The sequence below is a fragment of the Dendropsophus ebraccatus genome, chromosome 1, assembly GCF_027789765.1.
Source record: "Dendropsophus ebraccatus isolate aDenEbr1 chromosome 1, aDenEbr1.pat, whole genome shotgun sequence".
Classification (NCBI taxonomy): domain Eukaryota; kingdom Metazoa; phylum Chordata; class Amphibia; order Anura; family Hylidae; genus Dendropsophus; species Dendropsophus ebraccatus.
The window spans coordinates 47,160,264-47,174,143 of NC_091454.1; the positions used below are offsets into that span (position 1 = coordinate 47,160,264).

Genomic DNA, 13,880 nt, shown 5'->3' on the forward strand with positions numbered 1-13,880 from the left:
TAGAGAATAAATCCTAATAAACCTATTACAGTTTCTTAAAATCGCTTGCACTATTGATTTCTGCAATAAAAATTTAAATGACACTTTAAGTTTCTTTTTTTGTCATCAATGACTAGCTCTAAACCCTGTGTATCTGCTTAACCAGCAATATGGACATTTGCGTCAGCAGCTCAGTTTAGAGCCTCTGTTAGGAAATCTGTCAGATTTGACAAGCATATACAGCATCATGGTTCCCATTTTAAACACAGGTGTGAACACTGCTTGATCCGAACCCGAACGATCGGCATTTGATTAGCGGGGACTGCTGAACTTGGATAAAGCTCTAAGGTTGTCTGGAAAACATGGATACAGCCAATGACTATATCCGTGTTTTCCACGTAGCCTTAGGGCTTTATTTAAGGTCAGCAGCCACTGCTAATCAAATGCCGATCGTTCGGGTTCGGAAGGACTCGAACCCGAACCCGGTTCGCTCATCTCTACTCATAAGATCTCATAATCTTTAGTCACCATATTAGAGATGCCTGTTGACTTAACTATAATTTGCCAGCACACCTATTGCTGAAAATTTACAGTAACTAAATAAAATACCTTAAGAACTGGAGACAAAAACACAGAGACGCCAGTCAGGATGAAGACTACTAAACCAGTTACTCTTTGTTCTCTGAAAATTGAAAACAGTTTTAATAGAACATCTTCATCTTATTTAACCCTCAAAAGCTTTCCTTTGCAAATAGAAAGAGACTGATACAGCAATTGATATCTGACATACGTTGAATTGCATACATTTTTATAGAAATGTGTTTGCTTTGTTTAGAATGCACTAAAGGGAATCTATCAGCTAAGGTGGCTTATACTTAAGTTGCAAAATTGGCATCAGTACTGTTGAATTGTTGGAAAGCATAAGCTTTTTGAGCAAAAACAAAAGAGGACAGCGCTCCATGGTGCAGAGAAATTAAAAAAAAATATATTTATATATATACAGTGGTACCTTGGTTTAAGAGTAACTTGGTTTAAGAGCATTGCTTTGGTTTAAGAGCTCCCTGTACTGGGTGGGAGCACGAGTGGGGGAGGGGCATGGTCTGCATAGCGGGGTCTGCAGCACTGTACTCCGACAATGGAAGTCTCCCTCACTTTCCAAATCATGGCACATCCACTTCAGGCTGGGGCTTACATCAGGGGACAGGACTGTGGAGGTTATCTCTTCATAGCTGTAACCCCTCTCTCCCTGGACAGAGAGTGCAGCATGCATGTGCCCACATATACCCTGCTTATTTCTTCCTGCTCCCTTCAGTCTCTGGCCGCCCTTGTGTCTCCCATCCTCTCCATTACTGTACAGTAATTTATAATATCACATATTCTGCTGTTTCTGAATGTTTGTTTTATCTGTTTTACATGTTATTCAGAATAATAAATCATTATATTTGGGGTGTGGAACCAATTGTCTGCATATCAGTAATTTCTTATGGGAAAATTTGCTTTGGTTTAAGAGTGGATTTGGATTACAAGCACAGTCCCGGAACGGATTATGCTCGTAATCCAAGGCACCACTGTATATATAAAGTGATAGCACACATACAAATGTGACTCACACCTTGTATTGTTGTGCAAGAAATAAGGCACAATTCTCCAGCAGCATGATATGAGTGGCACAAAGTCAATGCAAACACGATTCCAAGATCTCCAGGAAAAGAGAACAGGTGTTAACATCTGATGAAGAGACCGTGGTTTTTACACATAATTTTACAAAATAAATCCATTTTAGTATGGCAAAAGATACAGCTGCCACTGTTCACACTACACGTATGGAAATGCAGCTAAATTGTGGGGCAAAGCAATGTGTCTATAACTGACTGATGATCAGGTGGTGCACAGACCTTAAAGTCCAGATATGGTAAATCCACAGGGAAGAAACAGCAAAAAGTCCAGCACACACCAGTCAGATGTATATTGTGCGCAGTTTATTCAGGACACATGGGCTCAGGCATCCAGGAGGAAGATGTTCAGCAAGAGCATACAGGAGGGTCAGAGGCAGCAATCGTTTCGCACTCACACATTGCTTTGTCTAGCCGATTTGAGTGCAAAACGATCGTCTGGTGAGTGCTGGATTTTTTGCTGTTTCTTCACTGTGGAAATCCATTTTAGTTTTATAGAATACTCCTATTATTAACCTGGTCAAAGTCTGTTCTTGAAGAGGAGGCATCGTGTTTGCAAAAGGTGAAGAATACAATCTCCCCATAATTTCTCATTTAGAGTAGGTTCAGACAGGGTAAACTTGTTGACTTAAGAAGTTTCCACGTCAAAATTTGTAACAATTACAAAACATATTGAGGACTCTAGAGTATTCTGTTAGTTTTGGAGACTGTAGTATGCCTATATTGTGGAAATGTACCACATTTTGGCATATCTCATCCAATGCAATGCAAAAGCTGAAGATATGCTGTGTTACCCACAGCTAATAAAGCCACATTGAAAAACAATGGGTTAAAAAGATATCTTACCTGATACCCAGAAATTTAGGCTGTTCTCCAGGTGCAGACACAGTAGTCTCCATTTTTAGGCTATTCATGTGTGCAAGAGAGATTACTGTGGCAGACACATACCATGGAAGACCCATGAATGAAGTCACAATAATCAATATTGATATGCAGAAAAAGTCCAAATGAAGGCCAGCACCCTTCTGCAAAACATATTTTCAGATAAAGGTCAAATATTGAAATGTGGTTAAAGTCCCTAATGGCATACCACTTCTAGATTATACATTATATACCTTAGTGCTCTGCATCTTCGGCTTCAGCCATTATAAGATGGCAGAGACAACTGTGAGAGGTGGAGGCACTACTAAATTTCACTATAGAACCTTCTGATTTCTGCGCACACTCCTTGTGAGAGCTGGGCAACAATATTTGCCTATGTGAATGGTATAATATGTATGGGTATACCACCTGTTGCCACATTTCACACCAATTCCTATGAAGTCAGTGAAGCATTAGTGTTTTTTTTATTGATGATGAATAGAAAATGTTGTCTTTACCTTCAACTTGTACTCTTTGCGGTTAAGGATCACTGCAGTTATTTGCTGGTCCATAAATAAAAGGATTGTGATCAAAATAGCTGGAATGCCAGATAGTAGGCATACCCACCATGGATTTCCTCCAAAGGGATATACAAACCAATCTCTATTTGGATTGGTTGGCTATAAAAATAAAAACAAACACTAAGTAAATCCATTATCAAACTGAATATGTTACTACCTCTTTAATATACAGTATATACATTATATGACCACTGATCTAATAAAACTAAATCACTTTCCACATTACAGACACCCCCAGGATGTCACAATTATATTCAATTTAATAACAAACAAGCAAATCTTCTCCTACATATGTCACTACAGAAACATATTAAAATAAATGGAGTTTATACCTTTATCTTCATAACTACCGTAAGGTGTTTAAAGGGGTTATCCAGTGCTACAAAAACATGGCCACTTTTCCCCCTATCTTGTCTCCAGATTGGGTGGGGTTTAAAACTCAGCTCCATTGAAGTAAATGAAGCTTAATTGCAAACCACACCTGAACTGGAGTCAAGAGAGGGGGAAAAGTTGCCATGTTTTTGTAGCACTGGATAAACCCTTTATGAATATAACGGATATTGTTACTCGGCTTACGCTTGCCAATGCTCAGAGTGATTATCCTTAATAGGCCCAGCTAAAACTCAACCTAACCGAACCATAATTTATAGCATTCCTAATGTGGTCTACTTCACTGATTAACTTTTTAAAACTCAATTTTTCTTTAATTACATTATAGGATAAGGTTAGAAAATTATTAGGAATGGCAATGCTATAAAAATGTAGACAATTTATTGGATCATCATAAGCAACACACAGTGCTGGTCTATTCTCGAGCACTGGCCCGGCATGGAAGCACTGGGGGCGGGCCTGCTGGCCCCCAGTGTGACAATCTCCCCTCTGTGACGCGGCTCCATTAGAATCTGGCATCGTGTGCGAGAGCCATTTTATCCTATTGTCTGTAAGAATTCATATAGCTTCTCAACAAATGAGGGACCCTCAAAGACTCAACACGGTCATGTCTCTCCTAAATGACATCATGAGAGATAAGAAAACTTTTGAAAAGTTCAGTTTGGCCAGTTGGCAAAATTTTGAAACTCGGTTGGACCCCAATCAGTTTTATATTAACTGAGTTAAAAAAAAAAAAAAAAAAGGCCTAAAATGCATGTTTAGGCTGGGTTCACACTACGTATATTTGAGACTGTATAGCAACCAAAACAAGGAGTGGATTGAAAACACAGAAAGGATCTGTTCACATAATGTTGTTATTGAGTGGATGGCCGTCATTTAATGGCAAATATTTGCTGTTATTTTAAAACAACGGCTGTTATATTGAAATAATGGCAGTTATTTACCATTATATGACGGCCATCCACTCAATTTCAACATTGTGTGAACAGAGCCTTTCTGTGTTTTCAATCCACTCCTGGTTTTGGTTGCTATGAGGACCTGACTTGAGGACCAAATACTGCCTGAAATGTACGTAGTGTGAACATAGCCTTAACAGAGCTTTACTTTCTCAAAAGCCCTGCAACACACTTTTAGGTAGTTTTTAAGTACATTGAAGCACTTTTTAAGCAAAAATGTATGTGGCATTGTAGGGCATATGTGTAAATATATGTTAAGCAGCACCCCAAAATTAGCCATTTTCAGGGAGTAGCAAGAGATCTGACACAACATCAAGTCAAGAAGAAATGGCACTGAATTGTTGAAATTAGCTCATCTCATTTCAGGGAGTATCAGCAACAGGTTTGATACCCCATGCAGTGAAGAAGAAATTACGTGGAATTTTTGAAATTAGGCCCCTTTCCAAGGAGTAGCAGCAAAAGGTTTGACATTCCATACAGTGAATAGACATGGCTCTTTACAAAGCACCAAAAATTTGCCCTCAGTGAGGAGCAAAAGATTTGCCTACTGGTATAAAGTAGTAACAGCGAAGTCCAGCAGCACTGCAGACTTACTGCACTGAATCCTGATCTTTCCCTGCCTGTTTATTTCTGTGCCTTGCTGCGTGCTGCTGAACCTAACAATGAGACAATGAGCTGCAAATCAGCTTTCTGCCTGCTGATGTAAAGTAGTTATTTGCAGCAGTCCAGCTGCATTGCAGACTAATGCTGCATTTAGTCGATCGAATTCGTGCAATAATCATACGTGTAAACGCAGCAAACGATCAAACGACGAGCGAGAAATCGTTCATTTTGATCTTTCAACAAGTTCTCAAATAGTCGTTGATCGGTCGAAAAAATTCGCAGATCGTTCCGCAGGTCGTTCGCTGATTTAACCAATGTGTGAGATAGGCCAAGGCTGTCTAAATGCTGATCGTTATGAAAAAAAAAGTGTTATTCTGACATGGTTAATCGTACGATTGGGCGAATTATCATTCCGTGTAAACGTAGCATTAGTCTAGCGAATCCTTAACTCTCCCTGCCTGTTCAATTCTCTCCCTTGTTCTATGCAGATGGGATGCTGAACGAGCAGATGAGACTCAGGTGCCTGCTGCTGGTGTAAAGTAATCAATTGTACTGCAACATGCTTATATACAGCTTGTGACATCCCCTTCATGTGTCTCCTGATTGGCTATGGAGAGTTCCCTCCAGCGCCAGACATCCTAGTCACGTCATCTACACCACTTCTTCCTGGTTTTCTGCTAAGAACCAGCAAAAGTCTTGGTTCCGCTCTAATCAGAGTTCAACCCTAAAGTTCGGGAAGACCTCGGGTTCGGACATTCCAGTTCGCTCATATCTAATTATGATGTGTGAGAAGCTTAATGTAAGATCAGATAAGATATGGGCTCTTATGTCCTGGACATATAACATGTCTTTATGAATACTGAATAGACTGTAGCTATCTTAAGAAGTTCTCTATCTGAATTCTTATAGTTAAGTTTTTTGTGAGCTTTTACCTTAAATTCACTTGGAACTACAAGTTTGGGAGTTTCTAATCCACATAGAACATCAACAACACAAAAAATAACTATAGTCACTATGACTGAGAAATCACCAGCCAGCTTTCTTATCTGTGAGGGAAAAAGAGTAAATAAATCAGTCACATATTATTAGAAGAAGAATGTGAACTACAACTAAGAAACAAAGTCAGACAACTTACAGATTGTTACTGGACCAATACAACTATCTCCTACACAATGCATTTCAGACATGACTTTTACTTGGCCTTTATCTATTTTTGAAAAACATTGGTAAAAGGTCAGAATACCAGAAGTCAGCCATGCTTTAGTCCAGTGTTTCCCAACTTACAGTATGTCGAGCACAGGTGGGACACACCTCAGTCTGAGGGGGCATGCGGCCGGCTGGGCACTGCTGTCTTTAATTGAATCTTTAACTGAAGTCAGGAAACAGATTCAAATTAAAACTGTGCTGGCCGTCACTATTGTAGGCTGCAGAATGCCTTATGCCCAGAGTCTACAAGACGGATCTCCGCCTATCAGCATATTACTGGCTACAGGGGAAGCATGTTCACATGTTACAGAGATGGTATATTATTGTGTACAAGGGGGATATTTCTGGCTACAGAGAGGGTATATTTCCCTGTAGAAGAGGGGCACATTACTCGCTACAAGAAGGGCATATCACTGGCTGGGGGGGGGGAAGTATTAGTGGCTACAGAGGGGGAATATTATTGTTTACAAAGAGGCATATTACTGTGTTAAGGGGGGTTTATTATTTGCTAGAGGGAGCATTATTACTGAATGTAGGGGGCGCTATTGCTGAATACATGGGGCATCATTCCAATCCAGGGGGCATTTTTACCGACTACCAACAGCTACATTCCACCAATATATTCTCACTCAGCTGGCACTAGGAAGGGGGTAAGAAAGATACCTACGGAGTTAGGGTAAGGAGCCCTATTGCACCATTCTCTTGGTTAGTGCGATAAAGTCTGCTGACAGGTCCACTTAAAACTAAATGTCAATTTTCTCACTGAACTCAACGAAATTCAGTGAGAATAGAATGCTTTATATTATATTAAAACACTATCAATACACTATTCTCACATTCACAAGCTACATTTATGCATTGACACCATGACCGTACTATAATGGATGACTTTCTCACTTCTTGTCACTGTTCAAAAGTACCAAAGTAGGTAGTGTTACCTTAAAGCAAATGTACCACCGTACATCGCTTTTTAGATGAATAGACTGGGATGCTGGTAGCACAGTTCTTTTTCTCGAAATAAAGCCCATGTGCACCAGCCGGGCATGAGACAGGCCCCCAGTGTGTCGAAACCCTCTCCCCTTTGTGATGCGGCTCCATTAGAATAAAAAAATTGATGTACTGGTGGTACAGTACATCTGCTTTAAAGGGAGTGTAGCCAACATATTTATTGCTGCTATTTTAGACAGAAAATATTGCAAATTACAGTAAAAACTATCCCTATAGTACAGTCCAAGATATAACAAATGTATTTTTAGCATCTAAATAAACTTGTATTTTACTCCAACACAATTGTTTATGACTGGAGTTAGAGTTATTAGATCTAATAAATCTTCCCAGATATAGCTCATTTCCATAAATATGCATTTCTGTGCTACTTACAGTGGTAGATAAATATCTGCTTGTCTGGAAGCCTTTAAGGGATGTAGAACAAAGAAATGTCCCCACAAATAGAATTACAGACATTAAAAAAACATCAGGTACGTAATTACAGCTGTTTCCCACGAGTTTTCCACCCAATGCAATACACTGCCCGTGTGTCAGATTTAAAGGATCTTGAGTATTCTGCAGAGGAAAAAAAAAATATACCAAAGTAATGTAAAAAAAAGTAAAGAAAATGAATGAGAGGAACATCAACATGGCATAGTTAGAAAGTAAGAATAATGTTGGAATCAGGAGACCAAGGCTACAAAGTTATATAAAAAAAATAACATTTTTAGGACTGACCAAAAGTCTTCTTAAATACGGTATGTGTTTGGGCCTTATAAGTTTGTCCGGGATAATTTGATAATTACAGATCCTGATAGGCTGCAGGTGACATGTCAGTAATATATTCTTATCTCCCACTCCCGGGTCCCCTGCAGCTGGTGGATCTCGGGCCACCCATTTTCCACCGCTATCAGTGTTTTGGAAACATGCCGTGCCGTGCCCTCCGGAAATGACCAGTCAGCATAGATCCTATACGGCCTATGCTAAAAGGCCATTTACGGAGGGAGCAGGATGTCACAGGATGTTTCCAAAACACTGACAGCGGCGTAGAGTGGGTGGCCCAAGATCCAACAGCTGCGGGAAGAGGGACAGGTAAGTATACATTACTGACATGTCCCTAAAACCTGGCAGGATCTGCAATTATCAATTCCTCAAGGACAACCTCTTTAGAGCCTTCTGTTCCTGGTGCTGAAACTTTTCAGCTCCCCCATTCCTAAACATATGGGGCTGCTCTATGTCCACATGTGCTGTCAAATAGCTGCACTCTGTCGCCACAACTGATGTGGAATGGAAGGAGCTAAGTGCCAGGGAGCATAAGGCCGTCTTCTTCTCCCCGGAAAACTCCTTTAAGAAATAGGCTTTTTTTTAATGGTTGCAATGGCACTACTGTGGGGTACAACTGTAATCTACTACGAAAAATATTTTCAGGCTTTCTAACTTGCATGCAGATTGCACTATTATGATAAAATTACACAGTAGAAATAAATCTAAAAACCTACCACAGAATAAAAATCATACAATGTTAAATTGCTTGCAGACTCATTTCCTGAAGAAAAAAATATAAAATATAAAAAATATAAAAAAGATATTTGTTAAATTTTCTTTAAATATGTAATATATACGCTTTTGAACCGCACTCTAAAATTCTTCTACAGCAGCGTTCCCAAACAACGGCCCTTGAACTTCCTGTAACCGGCAGTCACAGATATTACTTACCATGTTTCTTCAGTTCCATGTCTGCATCAATTTTGATTTTACAATAGCTCACCTGATTTACAACTAATGCGTGAAGATGTACACAGCATTTATTTCTACAATAATGGTAATAATTAATAATAATAATAATAATAATAATAATAATAATAATAATACAAACTTATGTACCTACCCATTTCATGTAAACGGCATTTACAATTGTACTGGGTTATATTATCGACATTGTATTGCCAATTAACTGGAAAGTAATCAGCTAGATTTAGCATCTTTTTCACAGCATCAAAAATGAATATACAGCTTATTAATGCACAAAAGCTTTCTTCTGTAAAACGAGTGAAATACTGCACCAAGTAAGCAGCGTTGGTAGCCACTAAAATTAAGCAATAAAATGCTACCCAAAGTCCAATCCATAGTCTAAATTCCAAATATTCAAAATTGTAGTCCCTAGAAAAACAAAAAGGACAATTTTAATAAACAGTATGTACAAAAATGATTCTTATAAGATTTCAGAAAAAAAATAGGCAATCAAAAAAGTGCCCAGTTTATACTTTTCTTAGGCTAGGTTCACACTGCGTTTTTGCTGTATAATATTTAATGTATCCATTCTATGCAGTTGAATGCCATAACTTAGGATCTGTTCTCCATTGACTTACATTATAAAAAAAGGGATCAAAACCGATGCATTTATTCTTTATTGTACCCAAAAAACGTAATTGACTAAATTTTTATGTATGTTAAATCGAAACATTTAAAAATGGACCCCTTAAACAGAAAGCAAAATGCAGTGTGAATTTCTTCATACATTAAAAATGTATTTTCCATGCTCCGTTTTCATATTTTTTACACTTTTTGTTAGGAAAGCCTAATTGCACTTACTTGCTAAAACTGAATAGTAGTCTCTCAAACACAAGTACTGGTCCTGTGCTGCTTAGAATAGTTATTGGCTGTCCAGCAAATAGACAAAATAATCCACCACAAATTGCTGTGGCTATAAAATTCTCAAGAACCCCCTGAAAAGAAAAAAAAACTATTAATGTATTACAAGATAGCAAGAAACTGAAAGCACATTTATAGGAAAACATCTTGTTTTTGTTAATAAGTTAAAGAATCCATCATCTAAAACAAAACATATATGTGCTCTTAAACTACTTCTATACCATAACGATATGGGAGAATATGCCCTGGTAGAGAATGTCTATTAAAAATAGATGGGGTAGAAGATAGGATAGGATGAGGAAAAGGAGCCTAAGAGGAAAAATAGTGACTTTTTCCCCCAGCCCCCCATCCAAATTACGGCACTTTGAGGACAGGAGGGTGATCCTGCTGGGTAGAGTCCCAGGAACATGAGTTTCTAATGTGATAAAGTTATTGCCCTTATTCTTTTTCTAATGTGGTTATTCAAGAGATTGTCCAGGAATTAAATATTCTTACAGTTTCCTTTGTTATAAATCTGCCCAACAGTATCAGCCATAGTGCCGTTAGGACTGAGCCTACAACATACATCACCCTATGTGATTACTACATAAATGCTGCCCATAACAGTGCCAGACACACGAATGTCAGAGCATGTCACATAAAGACACATAACAACTGTGCAGAACTCTTTTCTCTATTTCTTACATACAGAACTTAAAATTACCTTCTTTACTTCCCAGTTATAGAGTTAGGCTATGTTCACACAACATCAAAAATAGAGAAAAGGCGTCCGCTTTTGCAATGTAAAATAATGTCCGTCTTTGCTACGATTTAACTGACTGCAATGCAATGCATTGAAGTCAGTGGGAAGACGGACGTCCAATGCACACAATGTATTAAATAACGGATGTTATCGTTGCGGACGTCAAAATAATGATCATGACAATTAGTTTTGGATGTCTTTTGCAAATAGCGCCATTTTTTATTAGTTGTTCACAGACAGTTTGGGGAGGCCAGGCTGCTAAATGACGTCCGCTATTTTAGCCTCAAAATGACTGGCGTCATTTAAACAGAGCTGAAAAAACGTTGTGTAAACATAGCCTTAAAGTGTAAATATGATTGCTTGTTAGCGTCAGGAAACGCAGCCGACATGTCAGTTTGGGCACTCCCGAGAACATAGTTTATCCGGCAGCTCCGTTGACTGTTTACACTCACAATGCAGTCAATGGAGCTGTGGTATGAATAGTGTCCTTAGCACGTGCCCAAAGTGACATGCTGATTTTAACAGCGTATCCTGCCGCCAGCAAGAAATGATAAAATCAAAAATATGTAATTCTGGCTGCTTCCTGCCACCATTATGGGGCGCTACCAGTAAATGAATTGATATAGATGCCATTGAACTGAATAGAAGCTTTAAAATTACACGTGGATTGAACTCCACTAGTTGCTACTTTAGGCAAATGGTATAATTATATGATAGGAAGCAGGAGAATCAGTTCAAGTGTACCTATAATTTGTACAAACATCTCATATGCCCCCGTAACATCTCTTCTTCTCAAACTGCTGCGGTGAGAGAGGGCCCTGCTCTGAAAGGATACCAGACTGGGGGGGGGGGGGGGGCCATGTGCTAAGGCCCCCACCAAACAATAAAACGAAAGTGCTCTATTGAAAGCTTTTTTTCCTTTGTTTTGGACTTCATATTAATCCAGACACGACACTCTTGATTTTCCAAGAAGCAACAAAGAGTTACGATGTTTAGCAGGGCACTTCTGTCCTTCGGTGGGGGACTCATTAGACCATTTCTATTGATATTAGACCAAAAATAGTACACATAAAATGGAAAGTGTTGGAATGGTAAATACCTGCATGTTATCCGTTGCATCTCCCAGCATACCACCAAATGTGATAGCGTTTGTTGCAGTTGCCAAATAGATAAACAAAATCGATGCAAAGCATTGAACATTAAGGGCATCATAATAATCACTCCAGTACCATGGTGCTTTTCTTTTCACATCTTTTATGAGTCCACCGAATAACCTTGATAACAAAGTAAGCACTATTGTCACAGTAGCAGAAATATTTCACTGCAAGGAGCTGCTTGTAAAAAATTGCTACTCTTTTTTTTACACCCAAACCAAAAAACGTAATGATATATTTCCCCCATAGTGTCTAATGGTAAAGTGGTGCATGAATGCTCTACAGCTTCACAATCAAAGAGTAGTATAGGTATACTGTGTGTTGCCATACAGGCCCCTGCCAGTGTTCATTAGGCCAAATGGGTACATTTCTATTTACTAACATATACTTTGGAATTGAAAGAAGAGGGCACAGTGTGTGTCCAGACCAGGGCCGGGACAAGAAGTTTTGGTGCCCTAGGCAGAGAAGGCAAATGGCGCCCCCCCCCCCCCCCCCCCCCCCGATCCCAGTGTTATCAGAATTGGTGCGCCACAGACAGTATAATGCCCTGAAAGTGCCCCCACACTATATTATGAGCCCCAATACATACAGTAGTATTTGCAGTGGGTATCCAGAACCTGTAACCTTGGTGTCTGAACACCTTAATACAACCTGACAGTTCTCCCCCCGATTTTCTGAAAGCAATGTTCCAGTACTGAACAAAACTTCAGAGGGAAATGTGTTTCGAATACCAAGGTGTTACTCTATATACAAGAGCATAGTCACCTATATTACTGTATATACAATAGCAGTCACCTATATTACTGTATATACACTAGCATAGTCACTTATTACTGTATATACAATAGTAGCACAGTCACCTATATTAGGTGACTATGCTATTGTATATACAGTAATATAGGTGACTATGCTATTGTATATACAGTAATAAGTGACTATGCTATTGTATATACAGTAATATAGGTGACTGCTATTGTATATACAGTAATATAGGTGACTATGCTATTGTATATACAGTAATATAGGGGACTATGCTATTGTATCTACAATAATAAGTGACTATGCTATTGTATATACAGTAATATAGGTGACTATGCTAGTGTATATACAGTAATATACGTGACTGCTATTGTATATACCAGGGGTCCTCAACTGGCGGACAGCTAACCGGACCCCTGGTCAGACCTCCTAACCGCCCCGGATCCGGTCCGTCCCGGGGAAGTTAGGAGGTCCCGCTCCCCACCGCACTGCCTCCTGCCCCATAGGCGTACTGTCCTTAGATGTCAGTACGCCGGTGGGGCTGGGGGCAGTGTCGGTCCGGCCCCCGGCTGATACGCGCTCTCTGGGGACGTCGCGGGGATTCCCTAGCAGAGCGCGCACCACAGACCTCAGTGTACGCTGCCGGCCTGAACTTCCCGGAAGTACAGGCCGGCGGCGTACACTGAGGTGACTGGTGCGCGCTCTGCTGGGGAATCCCCGGGACATCCCTAGAGAGCGCGTATCAGCCGGGGGCCAGACCAGGAGAGGAGAAGAAGACAGGCGCGGCGGGGACCGAGGTGATAGGTGAGTTGTGGTTGGTTTGTTTTTTTTTTGACTGGGGGCCATCTATAAGGGGAGAGCGCACAGAGGGGGCTATATACTACAGGGGGGACCTCACAGGGGGGCTATATACTACTGGGGGGAGCTCACAGGGGGGCTATATACTACTGGGGGGAGCTCACAGGGGCTATATACTACTGGGGGGAGCTCACAGGGGGCTATATACTACTGGGGGGAGCTCACAGGGGGCTATATACTACAGGGGGAGAGCACAGGGGGGCTATATACTACTGCGGGAACCTCACAGGGAGCTATATACTACAGGGGGAGAGCACAGGGGCTATATACTACAGGGGGAGAGCACGGGGGCTATATACTACTGGCCGGAGCTCACAGAGGGCTATATACACTACAGGGGGGCTACATATTACTGGGGGGAGCTCACAGGGGGCTATATTCTACGGGGGGAGAGCACACGGGGTGGCTATATACTACAGGGGGAGAGCACAGGGGGGCTATATACTACTGGGGGAAGCTCACAGGGGGCTATATACTAA

At 40.4% G+C, this 13,880-nt stretch overlaps 1 protein-coding gene across 2 annotated transcripts in view; it reads right to left on the minus strand.

Annotated features, from left to right (window-relative positions):
- The window catches only part of SLC4A9 (solute carrier family 4 member 9), a 105,169-nt gene that overhangs the window by 8,071 nt on the left and 83,218 nt on the right, over window positions 1-13,880 (minus strand). For both annotated transcript variants that reach the window (XM_069970418.1, XM_069970410.1), the window contains exons 9-17: window positions 11,730-11,904; window positions 9,829-9,962; window positions 9,125-9,396; window positions 8,736-8,782; window positions 7,630-7,812; window positions 5,976-6,089; window positions 3,032-3,193; window positions 2,499-2,677; window positions 589-661 (exon numbers count right to left, since the gene is read on the minus strand). In XM_069970418.1, the coding sequence (XP_069826519.1) occupies window positions 589-661; window positions 2,499-2,677; window positions 3,032-3,193; window positions 5,976-6,089; window positions 7,630-7,812; window positions 8,736-8,782; window positions 9,125-9,396; window positions 9,829-9,962; window positions 11,730-11,904 (1,339 nt within the window). The remainder of the gene's footprint in view (window positions 1-588; window positions 662-2,498; window positions 2,678-3,031; window positions 3,194-5,975; window positions 6,090-7,629; window positions 7,813-8,735; window positions 8,783-9,124; window positions 9,397-9,828; window positions 9,963-11,729; window positions 11,905-13,880) is intronic.